This window comes from Diadema antillarum, unplaced genomic scaffold (assembly GCF_040938485.1).
Source record: "Diadema antillarum isolate AM-2024a unplaced genomic scaffold, OU_Dant_1.0 seq00000150_RagTag, whole genome shotgun sequence".
NCBI lineage: Eukaryota > Metazoa > Echinodermata > Echinoidea > Diadematoida > Diadematidae > Diadema > Diadema antillarum.
Window position 1 is genome coordinate 385,640 of NW_027271223.1, and position 24,761 is coordinate 410,400.

Below are 24,761 nucleotides of genomic sequence, written 5' to 3' on the forward strand. Positions count from 1 at the left end.
CTCCATACAGTCCAACTGACGCAAGTCAATCTCCCACTAGTTGATTACTCAGCGAAGTCAGAGCTCCCATAAAGTTCAAAAATTATATAAGTTTTTGATGGATTCAACTTGTGGTAGAGTGGCTGTGTGAAGTGTGAACAGATGTTCATCCATGAAGGTTGTTGGTCTTCACAATGTTTTCAGGCTGATGGTGTGTCGGAGAATCAGGATTTTGCTTTACATTAGGTGATATTGAATTATACGCCGTGTGAAGTAATGCCTATTATACTGATTTCTTGCATAGTGTTTGTTTTGTGATGGGAATGTTGATTAGATCATTGTGGAAAATGTATTGATTTAATGGCATGGTTTAAAATAGGTTCATTTAATTGCTAACAATATGACCTTTGTTGTGTTTTAGGAAAATAAAATGAAAGAATAAACCAGTGAAAATGTTGTCTGTAGTTCATTCATTTTAACTTTTGCTACTCAGAATCGCAGAAGAAAAATGAATCTTAATCTATTCTCTGGCATTTCATTTCTTTGTTGTTTATCTTCACAGAAACTCAGTGACAAAGTCAAGAAGAAGCCATGGTCGGGAAATTGAAAATGCTAAGGAGTAACCGCTTCCACTTTTGCTGTAGTGAATAAGAGCTGGAAGAGACATGCCGTCTTTGTGTCTTCTGTGCTCCGTTTTTCTTCCTGTTAGACCCCATTCCCAACCATGTCAGGTACATTACAGCTTCAAGAAGTTGTTCAAAATAAAATAAAAATAAAAAAGAATGTATGTAATGAAGTATATGCTTCCTTTCTGTCCACTCTTTAATAAGACTAAAAACAAGTTGCCATGTCCCTTTCAAAGATTTACCGGTATGCTGTTAATGCAGTAATAGTTAATGTTTTATTGTCAAAGTAAAGACTAGATATGCAAGTCAAATACTGTAAACAATGTTAAGGTTTAGAATTTTAATGCTGATGGGTTTTGTAAGCTCTTTTTGTACTACTCAATAGAACCAAAGATGGGACATTGTCCACGTCATCAAAGCAAGCTGTAGTATTTCATTTTCCCAGTACATTACAAGTGCCAAAGGGATTACATGAATCGCCAAATATTTGCAGTCAGTATCAAGTTACGTTAATAATTCATCAATGAATGCAAAGATGATTTTGGGAGATAAGGTGAGAAAAATCTCTTCTCCATCAATTTTGTAATTTCATTTTATGTGTGATGTGCTCTGTCACACTGTAAAATGCCGATTTTTGATGATCAGATGTTCTCTTACAGTGCCTAATCTGTATGAAGATAAAGGACTGGGTATACTGAAATTTGTTTCCTCCGCCATCGTATACCGAGTTCCCCTTTGTTAAGCCAATGCGCCTGATGGTGCCATAATAATTTATTGATGCCTTAGTTGTTGTTTCTGTCTTTTTCTTTTTTTTAACACTGTCAATTTTGTTTCTTTCTTTCTTTCTGGGGCCTACTTTGGTGGTTTTTCCTGCAATTTTTTCTGAAATGGTAATGAATACTTTCAAAGCATTCCTTTTGTTCTTGTGCTGTAAATGGAAATGATGGGATTATTTTATGATGTGATTGTAAAATGTACATACCACAGGATACAAGAATGTGAATGTATATAGGCATTTTGGAGGCGGGCTACTGTGTAAATAGTAACATGCAAATGTGAAAGTGAGTTCAGAGATGGTTTGGTTTTTACCATTTTAAGCTTGTAGAATATTAAATACGTAATTTATTTCTCATCTCAGGAGAGTGTTTTGTGTCTTGGTTGATTTAATTTTCTAATAATACATTTTGACATATAATGTTTTCCAGACTCTGTCCTGCAGGCCTTATGCAGGCAAGTTCATTGCTGTGTCAGTAAGAATATAAAGGGAACAATATTTGGGGTTTACAAGAACACAATTGCACCTGATTAGTTGGCCATTCTTGTTTTGTTTTAAACTTTAATTCTTTTGATAGAACAAAACAATTCCAGAGTTAATATCTCAACTTTGGAAATTTCTAAATGTAAAACTGCACTTTACAAGATTAGACTTGCAGTTACAGGTAGTGATAGATATTGATGCAAAAATGCTAATGGATCGCAGAATGAATACCAGTCTTTGATGTTACATGATAGTTACACTTTAAGCCTGTTTTTGAGAGGGAGAGAGGGGAGCAAGTTTTTAACTGCATGAATGTAATTTTCGTATCATCTTGCGTGGAAGATAAGAGGGTGTCTCATAGAATTTAATTGAGCTTGCCCAAAATCAAATATTTTCTTGCCCAAAACCAGATATTGCATGAAGATTTTCATCAGCAAATGCTTGATGTGATGCCAATAAATTTAATGCCGGGGGGATACTGAGGGTAAAACTCGAGGTAATGCAGTTTTCAGTACACGTATCAGTTACGTGGATATGAGACCATACTATCCTAACCAAGCTCCAAATCAGTGATGCAGTTAAACAGAACAAAATCTCAGAGTTCAAGCGTGTTGGAATATCAAAAGCTTCGCAAGAAAAATTGGTCTTTCAAAATTCTTTGTGAGCAGAGTATGCTTTAATCAGTCACTTTAAGAAACATGTTGGGTGTGGATTTAGTTGACTCTACCATTCCAAGGATGTATGCCATAAACATTCCTTTCTCTTCTTTCCTTTCCTATTACATGTGTTAGTAAATCATATGAGGATGAAACTCTGATTAATGTTTGTTTTTTTTAATGGTAGTATGAGTACTTAATGTAGTTAGAAAGAATGGTGTGTGCTTACAGTAAACAAACTTTGCCCCGAATACTGTGAGATTGGAGTCTACACAGTATGTATAATTCTTGCCACAACACAACTAGAGTTTTGTATTCTGATCCACGGCCAACTTTCAGGATAGAAGCTTCCAAAGGTAGTTCATCATCAGCTTTGCACATCTATTTTGTGATAGGTCATGTGGCAATCATCAAACTGAATTTCCTTCCTCTTCACACAGTAACATGCATGATCTGATAAAATGGAATATTGTCTTCTATTCTAAAAAGATAGCTCCTAGTTCATCATGAAGCACAATTGCAGCTATTAGAGATGCGAATTATAATATGTGGGGTACACTGTGTGGAGAAAAAATGACATAAATGCAACGTACACTCACTTGAAATGATATAGTTTGCAATGTGTGGGATAAAAGCTGATGCAGATCCATGGGGAGTTTAATTGTTTAATTAAATTCTAAAAATAATAATGATACATGTCTCTACACATTCTGAATATCTTGTTACGTTGACTAATTTGAATCATTTCAACTATTGGTTGCCTTATTTTTGACATGACTGCTTGAAATTCTTTGAGATAAGAATGGATTTGTCAATCCACTCCCAGTAATACCAAATGATGAAGCAATGTTCAAAATGTGTCTGTAATTGTAGGATATGAAATGTACTGCAAGCTGTTCTGTGTACAGTAGAAGTTATTGTATATCCAAAGTATGTACAAATGAACGTGTATCATAAGATCAATATTGGTGTGTGTTGTCCTGTAACAAAAATAAATATGAAAAGTAACAATGGGCAAAGCTGCCAACCAAGAAGAGATAAATGCAACAGATGTGTCATCTTGTATTGTTTGTTATATCATATTTGTCTGCTTATGAGTGTATATGTGAAGCCATGACAAGAGTAAAGATTGAGAAAAAAGTCTGAATATATCAATGAGAAAAAAAAGTAGATTTATTTAAAATTTATGGGCATTGTGCCAGTCATGCACTTGTGATTTCTAAACATAGAAACACTGATCTAAGCAAAAACAACATATAATACATGGCATGGGAGAGATTTATCTTATATTTCAAGTACAGCTAACAGGGGTCAGCTAGTAAAAACATATTACATTGCAGGACTCATCCAAACTGATTTGATAAAGCATTTCTACTTTGTGTATTCCTTAATTCCAGAATCCTCTTGACTTTCTCCAAAATGCAAATGCCCCCTAATCAAGATTTTTGGCATAGATGTGTACATATACACATGAATTAACCCAAATAATCAGCACATACACAGTACATTATAAATGATAATGTCATCTCAAACATATCTCACTTTGCTCAAGAAATCACATTCCTAACCTTCTATTAGAATGATTATCCCCATGAGCTTTGACTGCTATACCGGTGCGCAAAGACATCTCTACGTATGTTAATGAACAGGAGTTCAGATTGGAACATAAATAATAAGATAAAGCCTTCAGATTGGAACATAGAAACATATATGATGACAATGAGAAGATGTTCATAAATTCATAAAAATCTGCACTTTCCTTTCCATTGGTATCCTTCATATACAACTTTACAAATTCATCTCACATAATTTCAGTGTTACAGAAATATGCACTATGGAAATATTGGCACAAACATATATCTCAAGGTGTACAAGAAAAGTAGAATACTAGGGGGGCATTTCATCAATGTTTTGTCAGTGATTTTCACCGACAAATTTGCTCTCAGCCAATCAGATGCAAGGATTTCAGTAGCTTAAAACAGTTGTCAGTGACGGACGAGTTTCATGAAACTGAACTCTGGTCTATGGTGGCTAAATCTATTAGAAGTGGTATGTGAAATACACATCACAAGTACTGTAACAGGTATGCATAATTTAAAGGAAACTATTTCCTGAAATGTGAAACACTCAAGATGAAAGACAGCTTTGTTCATTTGCACATCAAAAGTATAACAAAATATACAATCTTCACACAAACGTCTTATCAAACACATATAGAACTGGCTACAAGCATTTACAGCTGTATCTACACACAAGACATGGTATGAAACTTCAGACTTGTTTTTTAAGAAAATGGAAACAATTTCTTACCAACATAGATAGTACTAAAAATGTAATCTATATTGCTGCAATTTAAAGTCACTATAATAAATTGCCACCCCCCCCCCCCCCCCCCCCCCCCCCCCCATCAGCATACATGTTGTATGTGCATTGCCTAGTCCAGTCCATCAGTCTTGCTGAATTAATGCACAATCTGCAAAATCTTAGACCTAAAAATCAGGGATGCCAGTTTTCCGGCAGTATCCGGAATTCCGGCTTTTTCATATTTTGGTGTCCAATTTCCGGCTTCGTGATATTATTTCCATCTGTGTGGGAAAGCCGGAAAACACGAGAAAGAAACAAAGAAAGAAAGAAAGAAAAACGAAAAAATATGATCATCTAAACTTACGGGACATTCACTTTCACGATTTCCGTAGTATGTTTCACATATACTTGGGCATGAGAATATCACAAAACGACTGTCATGCAAAACTAGCGCGATGTCGCTGCTGCTAGCTGGGACATGCAACATGTGCGATGATAGCGATCGAACAGTGTGTGGTGTTTCTATGCGATGTACTATGTGCGGTGCATGAATCATACTGCGCTCTCGCTATAGCTACAGCGCTGAGACGGTGTGGTGGGTCGATTGAGTCAGCTGAACGAAGCAAAACTACGGAGTTTACGGCACTAGGACTTCTTTATTTTTGCTACAAATTAATTTCTCTGGAGAATACGACCACATTATTGTCTGGAAAGCGTTATGGAACATCCAAACGACGGAGTTACAGTACCGTTAGTCCCGCATCAGAACTTCTTTACAAATTTTCAGATTCATTTCTTTATCATGATCATGTTAGGAGATGTTTATTGGATAGGTACCACAGCACCACTTGCACAGCGTCTGGAAAGTGTGACGGAACATTACTAATCATCTGATTGTGATTGCTTACATGAATGTTTCGCCTTGTCAGAGGCCCAAGCTGAGGAAGCTCGCATGGCTTGACTATTATTTGTTTTAATACTTACTGCTGGATTACCGCCTACCGCCGTACCGGGTAAGGAATTGATTGATATTGTTGTTGTTGGGTTTTTGTTTTTTTGGCCTACTGGTACTCATGGACTGCAATACACATGGACTAAAAATGGCATTGGAAGTAGGAAGAGGCGCTGATGTTAAATTGATTGATGCTGGCGTGAAGAATAAGTTTAATTGGCGGTGGCTAGAATCAAAAGACACTGATGGATGTTTTTTGTCGGATTACATTCGTAAACTGGATGTAGCAGGGAAAGCAATACGCAAAGTGTGCTACCAAACAATTTCATACGGCAGTTCTGGAATGAAGGCACTGGTGAAACATGGCAACTCTGATACACATAAGAAGGCAAAGAAGATACATGCCACTATCTACCAAACACTGCCAGGAATCTTTAAAGCCGCAAATGCAGTAGAGTCAGGAGAAGCTGGCAAGGGAAATGAGTCTGTAGGGGGGAAGCAAGAACACTGTAGTCTGCCATATGGTGCTCCTCCAAATGTTCACCAATCAGATTTATGTTCTGGTAAAGAGAGATGCCCCTTTACCAAATGTTTCTTACTTAGATAGGAAGGCAAATGCTGAAGCAATGGTGGTGTCATTTGTAGCTGAAAATAACTTAACATTTTCAACAACATCAAAGATTTTAGACCTTGCAAAGGAGCTTGCAAAGGACAACAAAGTTTTGCAGGATTTGTCACTAGACAGGACTTCATATACATACAAACTCAAAGATGGGCTAGCCATGGTGTGTCATAAACGTCTAGTTTCAGACATGAAGAAGAGCAGATTTTCCATTAATATCGATGAGTGTACAGCACAAAACAATAAGCGAGTGTTGAGTGAACTTGTATCATATTTCTCAGAGAGCCTTGGAATGTGTGTTGTACAACACTACATGTCAATGAAGATGACAACTGTGAATGCTAATACTGTATATCAAGCTGTCATCAAGGCATTCCGGGAAGATGACATTCCTTTGGAGAATGTGGGGTCCTCATTGAGCAACTCTGCAGCGTACATGCAAGGCAAAAACTCTGCTTTGAAAAGAAACTACGTGATGTAGCACCAAATATGCTCGACATAGATGGTGATTTGTGCCATCATGTACACACCACTGTCAAAAAATTCTGTGCACATTTTGATATGCATGTCGAGAGGCTTGCAGATGATCTCTTTCATGATTTCCACTATAGTCCTGATCTACAAGAACATTTGTCAGACATCTGTGATTTGCTTGGAATTGCATGTAAAATTCCTACAGAAAGGATTGCCCATCGCTGGCTGTCAGCTTTACGATGTTACATGCCGGAATGTCGAAATGTTAGAAGCGTTGACCATCTTTTACTTTGCATGGGTTGATGTGGACAATCTCTCTGCATGTGAACGCATGATCAATGATATCATCAGGAAAGTTGATCCTGCAAAGTTCCTAGTAAACAAGAAACAGCTTGACAGCATTTTGATCAAACTGAAATCCAAGCAACTGACAGCTAAAGGGCTTGCTAGTGTGGTAAATGGAAATATGCGGTATGTTATTGTTGCGTCAATGCGTTGAGGCGCGTTGTGTCCATGCCAATGGCGCAGTGTGCGTGTGGTTGGCATGGGCACAACGCAACTTTTATTTTTCATGTGAATATAATGACGCAGATTTGATTGATTCTTGATTCTTCACTTTGACCTTTCACTTGAGAGAGAATGGATGGTATACTAATGTATTCTCTACGAGCTCTGCTATGTTGAATAGTTAATAGGCCTGTATCTGTTATTCACTCTGTATTCGACATGTAGCTGAGGATAGTGCGGAGTTTAGACTGTCTGTTTGATTTGCTCAATAAATCATTGCAATTTCAACTCATGGAGACTGTCAGCGTCATCATTAACCCGGCTTACAGCAAATGGTGTCAGGAGTGGGATGATGACAGCCTGGCGGATTGAGACGTTCTGACGGTTCATCGAGTTGAAGAACCCTGATCGACGAATAACAGCCTCGAGTATGACGGAAGAACGATCCACGTTTCGCTCCGAGGAGACCTGCTGTTTTGACGACACTTTGGTAGCGGACAGGAGTATGCAGGAGTGATCTTGATGGTGTACGTTGATCAGCCGTGGTAGAGCAACGCTACTCTGTGAGGCAACTTCAAGATGATCAGGCTCGTCGGTAGCAGACTGAAGACTGGAGCAAATGGTGCATCGAGAGTTTGCCGTAGATGTCTATCAGCGCGAGTGTACCACAGGAGCAGCAGAGTGTATACCACAGGAGCAGTAGGACATCGATCGGGATGTGACGGTTGGAGCTGATGGCATCTCACGCACTGAACAAGACGGTATTTGATAACTTTCGTTTAAACCGAATGGACTTCAGGCAGATTTTGACCTATGATGCCATTTGGGCATTACGTTTCATGTTTGAAAGTGATGTGTCTTAATTGGTCAGTTTAACTGCGTAATTAGTCATGTGTGAACAGTTTGTTTATAAGGATGTGCAAAGTGATAATTGCTCTTCGTCATCATATCGACAGGCAATAGGATTGTGTGTAAATCTCGCTCTAGGCCATGCTCAGATTGAAAAGTTTAGTGGGTATTGTGAAGATGGCACTGAAACACCTTTTTTCTAACTGGATGGAAGGATTCAATTTTACTATTGAACCTTTCCATTTCAATGATGAGGAGAAGGCTTGGGTTTTGGTGAGCAACCTCACGGGGCCAGCAAGAGAGGAGATTCTTTATTGTCTGTCTGAAGAGAAGAGGAGGAGTTTTACAGAGGTTGTAAAAGCTCTCCGTCTGTGTTTTAGTCGAGAGAATTCTCACTATTTGCGGTGTTTGTTCTATAAACGCGTTCAACGTGATGATGAAGACTTGGCAGGCTTCAGTAGGGCTCTCATGCGTCTTTATGCCAAATTGGTAGATGCTGCAGACGATGAGAAGGAAGCTGCGGCTCTGAGGCAGCTTAGGGATGAAGCTCTGTCAAATCAGTTTGTCAGTGGAACACGGGATGAGAGAGAACGAATTTTGTTAAGGCGTTTGCACATGAGAAATAGGGGAGGCCGATTTGAAGTGCTTAGGAGAGAAGCACTGTTAGTTCTCCGTGAAGACTGTATGCTAGAGGGAGATGGGCTGAAAACTGGGAGTGCTGATGCTGGAACACAAGGAGTGTTCACTGACCCGGTTGCTCAGCAGCTAGATCTTTCCTCAGATACAGCTGGACAGGAGAAGAAGGATATATTGGATGGGGGATCGCAGATTCTGGGTTGCGTTGATGTAGATGAGAGTGGTGTAGAAATTGATGCTGGGGGACATGGACATGAGTCATGTGATGAACAGGTTGATGCAAAGGATTTAGATGCTGGGGTGCTTCTAATTGCAAAACCTGTGGGAGAGGGTACCGAGAGGGGTCCCGAATTATCACATGAGGGTCAGGATGTTCAAAAGCATGCAAAAGTGCAGCCACTGAGCACTCACTTAGCGCCAAAGGAGCAGTCAATTCCAAAAGGGGAGAATATTTCTCATGGTGACATTGTTGTCAATAATGTAACAACAAGGGAGGCATGCATATCTAACTGTAACATGTGGAAGCATGGATGTCATGTTCAAGGAACGGTATGGGGGCCCTGGGAGTCCAATTGGAGACCGAATTTTCATGAAAGCGTGGTTGCTGCAGGTTAGAAATTCGTCCGTCCATGGAATTTGTTGTGACTTGATTCGCTTACAGTGTATATAATAATACGTTCATGACTGCAGCTGAAACTTGTGTACCATGTCAAGTAGCAATGGAATTATAGGAACTATGCGCATTAGAGATGCAATATCAATGCGAGAAATGATTATCAAGATATGGTTGTTTTAATTGATATGTGATTGATAAGACGTTTCTAATGAGATATTGGAATAGTGATATGAAAGTATATTTGAAATCACTATTACGTGGAAAAACGAAGGAACTATAATTATAATAGCTATTGTTTTAATTGTTTTGTTGGCAGCTGAACAACATGGCATTCTGACAATATTAGTGGTTGTTCAGTGAGTCAGAAACTTATGATAATGAGAATAGTTGGTCGAGAATTCATGCTTTGTGTGAAGTTTTGTAAATGAGCAAATCGTTGACTGTAACGATATGACACATAAAGCGGGGAAGTTACCGTATATCAAAGCGGAGAAGCTTATTTTTGTTAGTTGTGAATTCTAACATTCTGTGACTTCACTTTGTTTCAACTGTGAATTTCGTGATATGTGTTATATTGATTCATTGAGAAATACATTACTTTTAGAAAATCGATTATTATCATACGCGTCGTATGATATAATCGCGGGGAAGTTGTTGTGTTGTTGTATGCATTTGGCATGTGTATTAAGAGACTTGTCTATATATTGCGTCTCGATAAATTTGAACTATACACATTGATGTATGGTTTTATATAAAATGTATAGAACATGTTCTGTTGCGGCACGTTTGACGTTATTCTGGGCTTATATAGACCATTTTTCTTGGAGAATCTGTACATAACTGACAATGTGGAACAACTGAGCTTTACATTGAAGCGGAACTGAAGATGACGTATTGATGTGTTATTCTCTTGGCCCGAACCTTTATGCCATGTATCTGAATTTGTATGATTTACTGTAAATTTGGAAGGTTCAAGAGTTTCAGCTTTTGGCAGATTTCAAAAATAATGTTCGATTTTGTAGTATTTCCGCGTTTGTATATTTGACTGGAAAAGCGGGGAACACACGCTTTCCTGAAACACATTTTTGTAATTATCTACTGTTAATCCGCTCTGTGTGGAATTGCTGTAAAGTGTAATGATTTGATGTGAAGAGCGGGGAATTTTTCGTTATGTATTATTGTGTGTAATGGTATGAAAATAATATGATGTAATTGGGATTATATAACACATGGTTGTGTTATATAATCGCGGGGAAGTTTGTGGTAAATGGAAATATGCGGTATGTTATTGTTGCGTCAATGCGTTGAGGCGCGTTGTGTCCATGCCAATGGCGCAGTGTGCGTGTGGTTGGCATGGGCACAACGCAACTTTTATTTTTCATGTGAATATAATGACGCAGATTTGATTGATTCTTGATTCTTCACTTTGACCTTTCACTTGAGAGAGAATGGATGGTATACTAATGTATTCTCTACGAGCTCTGCTATGTTGAATAGTTAATAGGCCTGTATCTGTTATTCACTCTGTATTCGACATGTAGCTGAGGATAGTGCGGAGTTTAGACTGTCTGTTTGATTTGCTCAATAAATCATTGCAATTTCAACTCATGGAGACTGTCAGCGTCATCATTAACCCGGCTTACAACACTAGGAAGAAACGGATAGTTGAACGGCTCTTCAACCAGCGTCAGCTTATGCATGCATGTATGAATCTGTACTGTAGTGTCTTACCTATGTTCAAGAGCTTTGTGCTAACATTTGAGAAGAAGGAACCTATGGTGCATAAAGTGCATGATGAACTCACGGAGCTCTTTCGAAGTTTCCTAGCATGTTTCCTGCAACGTGAGACATTGTGTGATTTGTCAGCTAGACAGTTATCTGACTTAGTCATCAATGATGGTAATCTTCTGAAATGTTCAAAGATGTTTGTAGGTACAAGATGTGAACATGCACTCCTTCAAATGAAGCCTCAAGAGTTTCAAACATTCCTCAACAAAGTAGGGAATGGATATAAGAGTGCTGGGATCTATCTGCAAGAAAAGCTTCCTCTGAAAAACAAGCTGCTCCAGATGTTGTCAGCCATTGACCCCAAAGCACAAGGACATGCAGTTACTTGTTCCTACCTCCAAGGCCTGCCAAAGGAAATGAAAGTAAGACTATCTCCAGCAGAGAAAGATCAGTACAATCTGCAGGCATCAAATCTTCAGCTTGACAGATCTCTGCCTCCAGTAGAAGACAGACTTGATAAATGGTGGGCAGTGACATTGAAGAAGTATCCAGCACTGAAACCAGTCATTGTACCAGCACTGACCATCTTCACTGGCCCAAGAATAGAGCAGTCCTTCAGTATCATGAACAATGTGATCACGAAAACTACTAACAGGCTGAACATTGACACATTCAATGCAATACAAACTGTAAAGTTTGATCTGCTTTCCACAAATGAATCTTCAATTCAAAGGTATCATAGGAAAGATAAGTTTACCTCACCAGTTGATCAGTCAGTGGCATATCATGTGAGAACAGCATATAGCAGACACAAGAGAAAAGTGGCAGAATCCCACACTTCACCTACCAGTTCATGTACCAGCCACAAGAGAAAAGTGGCAGAATCCCACACTTCATCTACCAGTTCATGTACCAGCCACAAGAGAAAAGCGGCAGAATCCCACACTTCATCTACCAATTCATGTACCAGCCACAAGAGAAAAGTGGCAGAATCCCACACTTCATCTACCAGTTCATCTACCAGCCACAAGAGAAAAGCGGCAGAATCCCACACTTCATCTACCAATTCATGTACCAGCCACAAGAGAAAAGTGGCAGAATCCCACACTTCACCTACCAATTCATGTACCAGCCACAAGAGAAAAGCGGCAGAATCCCACACTTCATCTACCAGTTCATGTACCAGCCACAAGAGAAAAGTGGCAGAATCCCACACTTCACCTACCAGTTCATGTACCAGCCACAAGAGAAAAGTGGCAGAATCCCACACTTCACCTACCAATTCATGTACCAGCCACAAGAGAAAAGCGGCAGAATCCCACACTTCATCTACCAGTTCATGTACCAGCTACAAGAGAAAAGTGGCTGAATCCCACACTTCACCTACCACTTCATCTACCAGCCACAAGAGAAAAGTGGCAGAATCCCACACTTCATTTACCAGTTCATGTACCAGCCACAAGAGAAAAGTGGCTGAATCCCACACTTCACCTACCAGTTCATGTACCAGCCACAAGAGAAAAGTGGCTGAATCCCACACTTCATCTACCAGTTCATCTACCAGTCAACCTCCATCAAAAATGAAGAAAGTCATCCACAAATCAAAGGCAACATCAAGTGTACACAGTGAATTTGCCAAAATAAAAACCAAAGTTTTCCTGCAACAGAAACTGAATGTACAACAGACCAAGAGAAAACACTAGGTGAGTACATGTATAAAAATTGAAAATGTGTATGTTTTAATTTTCATTTATTTTTATATTAACATCAAAATGACCCCAAATTAGGGGATTAGATATGAGGGAAGAAGAGCCCTCAGAAATGCTCAGATTGCACCAGAGAGCATCTAAGAACCCCAGAGCTTCCAGGGCCCTTGAGCGGGCCCTGGACCCCGGCCGAAGGGACTTCGCGCTCGTGATGTGCGCTTCGCGCACATCAGTTTCGTTCACAAAAAAATTTCAGGACCAAGAGCAATTTCCCACTGGCATCCCTGAAAAATGCAAGTGTTGAAAAACAATTTCCAAGTTTTCATCTGCAGAAAATTAGCAAACTCAATGAAACTACTGTAGGACTAAATTTAATTCTGCCCCAAGCCTAGACCTGTATTCAACCATGTTAAAGACAAATACTTTTATTACTTACAACAGAAAGTGGTAAGTAGAAAAGGGATGCAGCTTACATCAACATTTATCTCCTGAAAGCATATACAGTAGCTCCCTGTAAATTACTGGTAATCACTGAATACCAAATGCGTGGCTGCAGTATAATACATCAGATAACACACATATGGGACTAAGTAACTGCATGTCCCAAATACACACATAACATTAGAAGTGCCTATGAATCTGTTTATGAAAATATATATGCTAACACAACTGCCAAGCATAGCCAGCAGAGTTAATCCTTTCCTGATTTCTTCTTCTTTCCCTTCCCTTTCTTCTTCTTTGGTCTCTCCTCCTCTTCCCTATCCTCCATCTGGTCCGCATCTCCATCCAGCTCCGGGTTGTTCCGTGCCGTTTTGATCCTCTTGTTGAGATCCTTGCTCAGCTTCTTCACGTCATTCTCATTCCCTCCTTTTTCTGTGAAGCAGGGGAGCAGGAATGAAGACATTTCAAGGACAAAGTAGACAAGAATATTTCACGGACAAAGTAGTAACAAATATTTCTATTTACTGGTGTGAAATATCATGCCTGAACAACAGCATGGTGATTCCCCATAACAATCTACCTCTCAGAACCTGTTGCCATGGTTTCGGTCTCAAAACACTGAAATGATAAACACCTTTGTGACCACAGCACTTGGGACGTTCAGACTGTGTAAGTCCAAATTGATTGATAGTGTACAGCTAGTACAGGTATTATCTAGGGTAAAGGGGACTTCCATTATTACGAAGTCCTTGGGAAAGGCAGTTTTCTTCCATCGTACTGAAATTTCATTTGGGGGACCTGAACTTTTACTTAGTAACAAAATTTGGTTATAACCTTTGTTATATTGGGAGTGCAGTATATTAGCGTCTTCATTTTTCATTGTTAGTCAGACAATGACCAAATACAGTGTACAGAAACACATACAGTGGACTGCCATTATAACAAGGTCCTCGGAACTTGCAGTTTTCTTTCGTTATATCGAAATTTCGTTAAAACCGAACAAATAAACAATAAAAATACATAGAGCGGATAATGTTACAGCCTGAATTTTTACTTTGTTGTAACCAGAATTTGATTACAACCGTGTTCGTTATAACGGGAGTGCACTGTACTGTTGTGAAGTGGACTGTCACTGACAAATGGCACAATGCAGAGGTAATGGGGTTGGCAGAAGAGGAAATTAACCTATACACACACAAGTCAGCAAAATGTGCAGGATGAGATATTAGAAAGAGAGTTCTTTGATGTGGCAGGCTTACCGGCGATAGCAGTCTGCACCATGGTGTTCAGCTCTTCTTTGCTGAGTTGGCTCAGGGCAGCCAGCTGACCTAGAAAGTCTCTTTCCCGTTCCTGAGGGAGAGAGGCAGAGAGGTAAATATAAAAGGGCAGCCATGTTTCAAACATTTTCATACAGTTGAAGATCTTCACAGCATTTCAATATCTTCAGGTGTATGTGTGTGTGTATGGGGGGGGGGGGGGTGGATGGTGGGGGGGTTTGATGGGAAAGGACAAACTACTTAATATCAAAATTAATATTGACAATAAACAATATTTAATTTCAAAATTAAAATCAACAGAATTCTTGCATCGTTGTTTTAATTGCAACTGATTGACAAATTGCCCTACAGACGTAAATAAGCACCACATTAATCAGTGTTTAGTAGAAGCCATGATAGAAAATCATTCATGGGCATACATGTACATACTTGGGCGGGATTCGAACCAACGACTTCTTGATCACCGGACAGGCGTCTTATCCACTAAACCACTGACCTTCCGCACAACAGTTAGTGCTGTTTCCTAAATCCTTATAGCGAGCAGCAGATACTGTGTATTTATCATTAAATTAAATCAATACAATTCTTGCATCAAGTTGTTTCAGTTGCAACAGGACAGATCACGTTACGCTTGTGATTTGTGGTACACATCTACAATATTATGCGCATGTTCTCATGATCAGAGTCTCCAGTCTGCAAGTAGGTCCTGGCGGGAGAATCTCCCATCTAAGAGATGCACAGGGTTGGAGTCTCTGTAAGCATACTATGGAGTCACCCAAACTAGTTTTGGATCAACAATGACCTTGCCCACTGCCCAATAATCAAATCACAACTTCTCCCACTACCCCCTTGCCAACAATGCTCTCACAGCAAACAGTTCCATCTTGTCACCTGCAGAATGCAATACAGGGGGCCATCTTTCCTACCGAGGTCCATAAAGGACTAGAAAAGCCTTCCAGAGGAAGTAGTGGCTGCTCCAACCCTTGACACATTTATGTCAAGGGTCAGCAAATAACAAACCATCATTGGGCACTTTCTTTTAAAAAAAAGAAAAAAAATGTACAGTATAAATAAAAGTTTAGAACGTCAAGGTCAAGCTTGGTCTGCATCCCTAGTGCCATGATAATCAACCTATTGATTGTGAGCATCTTCAGTAGAGACAAGACAAGACATCCCCCCCCCCCCCCATGACTTCTCCTCCGCCCTTCACCCATCTCACCTGGAGTTCCTCCTCCAAGGCCTCTTCCAGCTGCTTGTTGAGTTCCTCCTTCTGTTTCAGGGTCTCCACTGTCATCTCCTGCTCCAGCTGGGTTAGGGCCAGCTTCTGCCTGTTCCTCTCCAGGATCTGGGTCATGTACTGCAGAGCCTCCCTGTGGATTCATGGAAAGAGTGTGTCAATTTGTTAACCCTTAGCATGCCATGGTGGTTTAATAGCCATAACCTGCCACTAAGCTCCTTCACTGGCATTCGTTGAATAACTCAGAAAAACCTGGCCCAACTTTGGTTAGAAATGTATACTGGGCACAACAATGGGTCAACCCTGTATGAAGGCCCTTGTTGATACAACAGGGATTACAGTAGGATTATGCAATCCCTATTCACTGCTTATGACCATAAATTTTGCGAAATCTGTGCAAATCAGCAACGAAGGAGGCTGATGGAAGAGCTAACAAATACAACACAGAAAAGGTTCCATTTCCTAATTTGTCTGCTCTTGCAAACCTATATTATTCTGCCACATTTACTCACATGCAGCTTTTTTTTTTTTAATCGTGAGAAGCACTGAAATTTACCACAGTTTTATACAATGTATATACGAAAACTAACAGTAACTATTTTGGTAAGCTTGGTTAACAAAAGAAGCCAATGAGTAATAATAATAAAATAGAAGCAGCTTCAAACAGCTGATGGCATTGCAGACAATATACCACAGTCGTTTGAACATATTTAATACAGCTATACCTTAGTTTCTGGAAAAAACAACTTTATTCTGCTTCTGTTTCACTGTGCAAACTGTATTTTGAAACTTTCCAGAACAATAAAAGTACACGACACCTATGGAGAAAAGGTCTAAACAATCGCAGCTAGCAATTTTCGGAGTCAATATCTCAAAATATGTTTTGTAAATACAAAAAAAAAAACAAAACACCTAGAGCTGCAGTCAATAATGAAGACACAAATGCAGAATACACAGAGAATAAATTGTGGGTATTTAAGAAATTTACAATGATGAGAGGTCATTGCACATACTGCGTCACAAGGCAATGACAGAAAATGGAGACATTGCATTTCTTCTTTTACACTGCAGATAGATAAATAAGATTATATACACAGATGGACATATGCTGGCATACTTACACTGAAGCTTTTGCCTTGCTGTATTATGACGTTGATGGATGAAAGCAAATAATCGGGTGATGTAGGAGGCAAAACAGGAGATGGTAGTGATGTTAGATCAGGTGTGGTGATGGCATGGGGAGGCATTAGGGAAGCAGTGCAATGCAATCAAGATTGAAATCATAAGACGTGCAGTGTGCACATAAAAACCAAGCACACAAACATACAAAGGAGGCGAATCGGAAGGGCAAAGATTAGTTGGCATACACCATTTAATGAACATTGCTAGCTTGGAGTGGTGGCTGAATGCCAAAGAATATGGGTCACTCGGTGAGTACACTCATTATTAAAGCAAACATATATTGCTCATTTGGATCATCTCCTCGCTTCATTTCATTCGTTGAGTTAATTTTTTATAGTAGCTGAGTGTAAAGTAGTAAGATAAATAATACTTGGAAGGCATTCTAATTTCAAAGAATGAAATTGACTTTTTAAATCATATCCCACGTAAGTGTAATCAACTACTTCACCAGCAATAGTTCCTCGGAATGAAAGGATTGATATGTAATGACATACTGTATACGCCATGTATTTAGCGAGTCTAATTTTTCACAAATCGGGACTTTCTGACAATTTCTCGAGTGGTTAAATTGGCGATCGTGGAGTACAGTTCTGAAAGAAGAAATGTATGCGTGCACATCACATTATGTCGGAATGAGAGTTAATATTATTACACGTTTTCAAATTCACGAATAGCATCCCACTCGCGGAAATGAAAATCTCACAAAATATTTGGCGTATACAGTACTCGTATGTGTGCAATAGGGAAAAAAAAAATTTGCATACATGGGCAAAATGTAGTGGATAAGGTCATTCAAAAGTCATATCCCAGATGGCATGATGATTAAAAACAAATGCAGTCCTCCACCTGAAAACGAAGAATGTTATCTGACATCAATTGGTGCATGATCCCCTGAAATGGTTAGTTCTTCACAATTGGTATGGGTTTGTGCTAAGACACACTTATTATGACATGGCATCATGAAGGGACTGGTATACAGCCACTGCTTTGTAATCAAATCATGATGAAATGCTAAATTAGTAGAAGTTACACGATTGGTTTCCTGTCTGTGGACACTTACACACTGGATTGCCTGCGACGATCACTGGCTGGCTCCTCCATTGATTTGAGTTCACTAGCCAGAGTCCTGATAGCAACAGAGAAAGAAACAACACTACGTAATTTCATGTTTCAAATGATTTGGTTGGTTGGCATCTACTTAACGGTAACAATTTAGAGTGACAAACAGACAGATTTCTACACAAGTTTCATATGTTCTAGTATTCTCAAGTCCTACAGGCACATTTCATTAAAAAAAAATTTTCACTCTGAAAATAATTGTATTGTATTGTATTGTATCATCCTCAATGCACCTAAATTGCAAAAATTTCCTTTAGTGTTTTGACATGAGCACTACACTGGCAGAAGTATATCAATGTCATGCATTCCACAGATTATAATTTTTTACAAAGAAATACTGCTGGATGTTCTCACTTCTCCCTGGTGAGTTTGAGAGTCTCCATTTTGTGCTGAAGTTGGTCCTCCTGGTGCGCCCTCGCTTGGCGAAGCTTCTCCTCAATCTCCTCCATCTCTTGCATGTGGGTGGCCAGGATGCGCTCAGACTTGCGCTCTGAGATCACATTGCTGTCCGCAATGGACTCCACCAGTTGATCCTGACAGAAATAGTAGTCGCATACCCTTTTGATTATTTTTATTCTAGGTTTTCAATCACAAGTAATCAATGATTTCTAATTCCTTCCACAGGGAACACAGGCTATGACATGTCAATTGATGAATCTTAATATTGTACATCACAGCAGTAAGAATTACCCGGTATATTATTTCAGTTCAGATACAGGTCTAAACGGTGGGCAAAGCATTTTGACAACAGTGTGAGGATCTTCTGCGAGACCTTGAGTTGAGAACCACGGGGAAATAAATGTATGTTGGCCAAAGAGTATCGACTTAATGCCTTCTGTCTACACTTTTATCAATTTGTAACACTTCCTTTCTTTGCATGAAGATCTCTATCCAAAGGAGAAATGCACGAATACATCAACGTCCAAGTAAATAAGATATTACTGAACATAATTCTCTCAGTTATCCATAGATTAGGTGATTTGGGCATGGTTGTGTGAGACGTTCATATCAGCCATCACATGGTGACTACAGCCAATATAAATAACAGTCCCATGGCTGCAATGTCTTGGAAATAATTTGTCAGGACACATTTATACACATGTATTGTACACATCGTAACTGCCAATATCAACAAGATTTTATTCAAAGCCAAGAAATTTTCACATCAATCCCTGTATAATGAACCTGTGCTCTTTGTAAAGCACTGCAGAAGACTTCGGACCACAGATAAAAGTCTCACACACAAGCGAGACCCTCACAGTGGTCACACGGAACACTGTCCACTCTATTCTCGAGACTCACCTGGAGATCTTTGACTGCCTTGTCAAGCTTTTTGATGACCCCCTGCCTCCTTGCCTGACCAGCCTGCAGCTTGCCAATGAGGATGCCCATCTTGGCATCCTGCTCCCTCAGTACCTGTTCCGTCTCCTCAGCCAGCTGCCTGCGTAGAGCCAAGATGGCTGCCTGCTGCTCCTCCTTCATCCGATTCTCCTCTGCCTCCAGCTCCTCTTGCTGGGATGGTTATATCGAGATGGAGTGAAAAATTGATGAAGATCAAATTCATCGTGCTACACAAAGTTCAATGATTTAATATCAGTATGACAGTGGGGTGTACATTACCTATTTCATGTACCTTTACTTTTACATTCGTTCAAAGTGATTAAAGCAAGATTATATGTGAAAAAAAGCAACAAGACAACAACAAAAAATAATAATAATAATGTCTCTCGCAACACTTCCTGGTGGAGGCATTAATTAACCAGCCATGCAGTATGCTCATAGAACAAGTGTTGAGGTAAACCAAGTGATTTTTTGTTGCTATTGTCGCTGTTGCATGATATGTTTTTTACACTTACACCATTCTATGTTGTTGAAAATGAAAATGAATAAATGAAATGAAATAATGATAAATACATCACTGCATTAGGTTTTGAATCACAAACCAGTTGTGTACTGCACAAGGTTCTACAGTGCTCAAATGACTATGGTGGAAAAAGCTTTGTCAGAGTTTTTCAAATACAACTGAGATTAAATAAAGTTGACAACTGTTATAACGTGTTCACATTGACAGGAATACAAACAGTGCTGCCTCTCCAGACCAAGATAGTGGGTCCTGCTACAATTTAAGTTCTTGATAGCAAAGGCATGTTTGAAATTTCTGTGTAGTGAACACTCTTACCTGTTGCTTTCTCAGCTCACTATTTTCATCGGAGTCCTCCCCGTTCCCCCTTCTCTCTGCCTCCTGTTGTGCCTTCAGTGCCTCGTAGCGGGCTCGCCGCTTCGACAGCTTGGCCTCAAGCCTGAAACAATAGTTAGCATGGTTGATTACAAAAGATAAACACACACACATATTCACACCACTACACACACACACACACTAGCTCACACAAACATATGCAGAAAGGACAAAATAAAATATAGAACAAATCATTTCTCTGCTAGCAAACCATATTTGGCAATACAGGGGAGCCTCATTATAAGGACCTGAAATCCATGACAATTACCTTGCTATTGATATCAGGTTTTCACTATATTAGAGTATAAAATAAAGAAATATAAAATGTTGGGTCTTGCAAAATAACCTTGTTATATAAAAGGGTTTTGTTACATCTGACTTCTTTGTAAAGAGGTTCCACTGTACCATAGACTTCAGCACCACTGTTCATGGAGATTAGAATGTGTGGCCTTAATACATCATCTGCCTGTTTTTATCTGTCACATATCAGGTCTGAGAATACAATTTTTCAATTTCACTTACAGCTTCTGTTGCTTGAGTTTGGCCATCTGGAGATGGTTGTTGAGGGCTGTCACATTCTGCTCATGCTGCAGCATAATTTGGCGTTTGGCCCTGAAGGAAAAAAAAAATGGCACAGATAATAAAACGAGGGCAATGCACCCAGCTATATCTATAGAGCTTAACATTTTCAAGTTGTATAAATGCATGTGTTGGCAGTAAATATTCTGGCTGTTTCTGTGCGCAAGATACAATCAACTAGATCAGCTTGAAACATCCCCCCCCCCCCCCACTCAAAAACATCTGCATAAGTTACCTTTGATGGTTTCTGAGCCAAAAATTAGCTTACAATAGGAGCAATGTCTAGAATAAGATAACAGATTGATATCAGGAACTCAAGATCCCACTGACTTGCCAAACTACTGGATCCAAAGTAGTACAGTGATAAACAGAAATGCATCAAGTAGTTTCTATGGGAAGAGATACATCATTCTTCATTCCCTTTCAAAATGATACAAATGAAGTCAAGTATGACAACAGTTGGCATGAAATCAATGCCATCAATCATAGCAGGGTGATGTACTGCTATAAAACAAGCAGTAATGACATGAGATCCTGTGTAATCATGGAGAGTTTATTTTTCTGAGTTTTTATCTCAGGGATTTCTTCAATGTGAAATATTCACAATAAACACAAGATAAAAGAGCTACGACATTCTGATGTATCACTCACTTATGGCAAAACATCAGAGGGGAGACAGAAATATGCTTTGGATCAAACCATCCCATTTGACATGTTGTTGTTCACAGAGAAAATCATTCCATACATATGAATGTAAGAAAGATGGATATTTCTAAGGCGGACACTGGTGGTATAAAGTTCTTACTCTTCATCAAGAGTTGACTGGGTATCAATCAGTTTACTGATGGTTCTCTCTTGCTGTTCGGTCAGCTGCTGTTGTTCGGCTGCCGCCCTCTTCTGCTCCTCCTCCCACGCCGCCTTGCGCTGGTCAATCCGCTCCTGCAGCTTCATGTTCTGACGCTTCTTCTCCTGGTCCAGTTGTTCTGAGTGGATGAGTGTGTGTGTATGATTTTTTTTTTTTTTAACATGACGCATGTGTGTTCGTGTATGTGTTTAAGGATGGTGGTGGGGGGGGGGGGGGTATAGGGCAGATGTGGTAGAGATTTACACTACATCTGAGGTGAAATGCTTTGTGGTGACTAAAGTTCTCTGACCTTTTATCAGCTCATTTCCACACCATATCCACATATCAGACATGCCTATCAGGATGGGAACATATGATTTATTTTTTTGTTGATGCTTGATAATTTTGCACAACACAAATTGTACTTGTCTGATGACATACCTTAAAGACATCCTACACATTTCTCATTCATTTCAGCCAATCAAATATTCTGAACAAATCTGTACAAAAAAAAAAAAAAAAATTGATGTCTTCTCCATGTCTCCATTATTCAAGTAATTTGATTCAAACTATAGCTAAAGGACCAACAAAAACTGTAAAACACATATGAAAGCATTAAACATATCTTGATTGCCATGAGGAAATCCTGTAGCTTTGAATAAAAATTGCAGAGGGATCATCATCTTGTACGATCACTGCTCACCTTCATATGCTGCGACATTGGCCTGGTGCTTCTTGACAATCTTCTTGGCTTCCTTCTCATTGAGCTGAGCTTTAGCCATCAGCTCCTCAAAGATGGACTCTTCCTTCTCAGCCAACTCACTGGTCCTCTCCTCCTCAAGTTTCTGCAGGATGGACAAAGATTAATCTCAACGATGGCGGCACATTGCTTTCTTTTTAGAGATCAGTAACATGGAGAAAGTAAATGGTGATCTCCTGTGCTTATGGAAAAGCACTGGATATATTCAATCAATAAATTAAGCGTTCAATATGGATGACGTTTACCACTGTAAAGAAGAAGTACAATAATCAAAAATTTACATTTAATCTTCCTATACCTAAGTTTCAGGAGGCCTGTGACCTATAAATAGTTGCTGGCAATGCCTCAGCATTAGAAGTATGATCTAAGCTATGTACACAACACCCATCCTTATGAATGTGCAACATCCCAAACACATATATGCACAGAAAATACTTAAATTCTCCTGAGTAAACCTTTTTGTGCTACCAGCCCTTTCAAATGCACCACGTTGATTGAATGCCTTGATTGTAATAGTCTCTAGAACTATCAAAAGTTACAAGAAATGTTTATGCATATTCTGATATCTTGTAACAGTGATATCTAAATTTGTCTTTGCTTGATGAACCATGGTCTTTTAAAACTTGCCGTCTACTCTTTATGGTGACAAATGTATGTACATTTGGAAAGATTCCAATCAAAGTAGATCAATTTGATGGTATCAATAAAAAAAAAAATAGGAATACCTTTCTGAGGAGACTGAGTTCCTCGGCCTCATGGAAGTCCAGCTCATCCACCAAGTCATTCTCTTCATTTCGCTGCTGCTCCAAGAGGTCATGATGAGCCTGTTGCCATGACAACAATAATGATAAAATGCAAAATAAGTGGTGTATGACACACCTTTTTAACTAATGGAGAAGAAGACCAGTGTATGATGCCATAACTCTGGATAAAATTTCAAGCAAATTATATGATATACTGATTACATCCAAATACGGGATTACATGATGGTATTGGAAATTTGAGACTTAGATAATGTAAAAAATGTAGATAATAGTGCAAAGATTCTCTGCAAGATTTCATTTAATGATAAATAGGATGAGTTTTTGCTGTCGAGTGGTTATTTGCCAACTGTGAGCAAAGCAAACAGACTATATAAAACCCGTTCTATTCAAGAAATAGACTTTCTACAGTAGTCTAAAAAATTAGACTGATTTTGCTAAAAACAGGTGCTCAAAAAATGGGAAAAACAGTCTACAAATGATCAAAATTTTAAATGTTAATCTGAAATTGTGGTGCAAGGTTTGGCATAAACAAAATGGAATTAACAAACCTGTCCTTCATTCTTTTCAGAATTGCATCAGTCATAGCTGGATATGTCAATGTTGGTCTTCTGCCAAACCTGCTGAGCTGGCAAGGTTCGGCTTTTGACGAACCTGCGGAGTTGCCCAGGTTCGGCTTTTGACGAACCTGTCGAGCTGGCAAGGTTCGGCTTTTGACGAACCTGCCGAGATGTCCAGGTTCGGCTTTTGACGAACCTGCCGAGCTGGCAAGGTTTGGCTTTTGACGAACCTGCCGGGCTGCCCAGGTTCGGCTTTTGACGAACCTGCCCAGCTGCCCAGGTTCGGCTTTTGACGAACCTGCCGGGCTGCCAAGGTTCGGCTTTTGACGAACCTGCCGGGCTGCCAAGGTTCGGCTTTTGACGAACCTGCCGAGTTGGCAAGATTCGGCTTTTGACAAACCTGCCCAGCTGCCCAGGTACGGCTCTTGACGAACCTGGCGAGCTGCCAAGGTTCGGCTCTTGACGAACCTACCGAGCTGCCAAGGTTCGGCTCTTGACGAACCTGCCGGGCTGCCAAGGTTCGGCTTTTGACGAACCTGCCCAGCTGCCCAGGTTCGGCTTTTGACGAACCTGCCGAGTTGGCAAGATTCGGCTTTTGACAAACCTGCCCAGCTGCCCAGGTACGGCTCTTGACGAACCTGGCGAGCTGCCAAGGTTCGGCTCTTGACGAACCTACCGAGCTGCCAAGGTTCGGCTCTTGACGAAAGTGCCCAGCTGCCCAGGTTCGGCTTTTGACGAACCTGCCCAGCTGCCCAGGTTCGGCTTTTGACGAACCTGCCGGGCTGCCCAGGTTCGGCTTTTGACGAACCTGCCGGGCTGCCAAGGTTCGGCTTTTGACAAACCTGCCGAGCT

General features: G+C 39.9%; 2 protein-coding genes across 2 annotated transcripts in view; one reads left to right on the plus strand and one right to left on the minus strand.

Annotated features, from left to right (window-relative positions):
• The window catches only part of LOC139727766 (uncharacterized), a 47,809-nt gene extending 47,139 nt beyond the window's left edge, over window positions 1–670 (plus strand). The window contains exon 12 of the mRNA XM_071638744.1: window positions 542–670. Within this exon, the coding sequence (XP_071494845.1) occupies window positions 542–586 (45 nt within the window). The 3' untranslated portion in view covers window positions 587–670. The remainder of the gene's footprint in view (window positions 1–541) is intronic.
• A 12,934-nt stretch (window positions 671–13,604) lies between these two features.
• Window positions 13,605–24,761, minus strand: part of LOC139727749 (uncharacterized) — a 53,043-nt gene continuing 41,886 nt past the window's right edge. Inside the window, exons 12-23 of the mRNA XM_071638727.1 lie at window positions 23,314–23,412; window positions 22,532–22,673; window positions 21,790–21,967; window positions 20,928–21,017; window positions 20,349–20,469; window positions 19,472–19,681; window positions 18,524–18,702; window positions 18,111–18,176; window positions 16,990–17,007; window positions 15,851–16,001; window positions 14,614–14,704; window positions 13,605–13,786 (exon numbers count right to left, since the gene is read on the minus strand). Of these exons, the coding sequence (XP_071494828.1) occupies window positions 13,605–13,786; window positions 14,614–14,704; window positions 15,851–16,001; window positions 16,990–17,007; window positions 18,111–18,176; window positions 18,524–18,702; window positions 19,472–19,681; window positions 20,349–20,469; window positions 20,928–21,017; window positions 21,790–21,967; window positions 22,532–22,673; window positions 23,314–23,412 (1,527 nt within the window). The remainder of the gene's footprint in view (window positions 13,787–14,613; window positions 14,705–15,850; window positions 16,002–16,989; window positions 17,008–18,110; window positions 18,177–18,523; window positions 18,703–19,471; window positions 19,682–20,348; window positions 20,470–20,927; window positions 21,018–21,789; window positions 21,968–22,531; window positions 22,674–23,313; window positions 23,413–24,761) is intronic.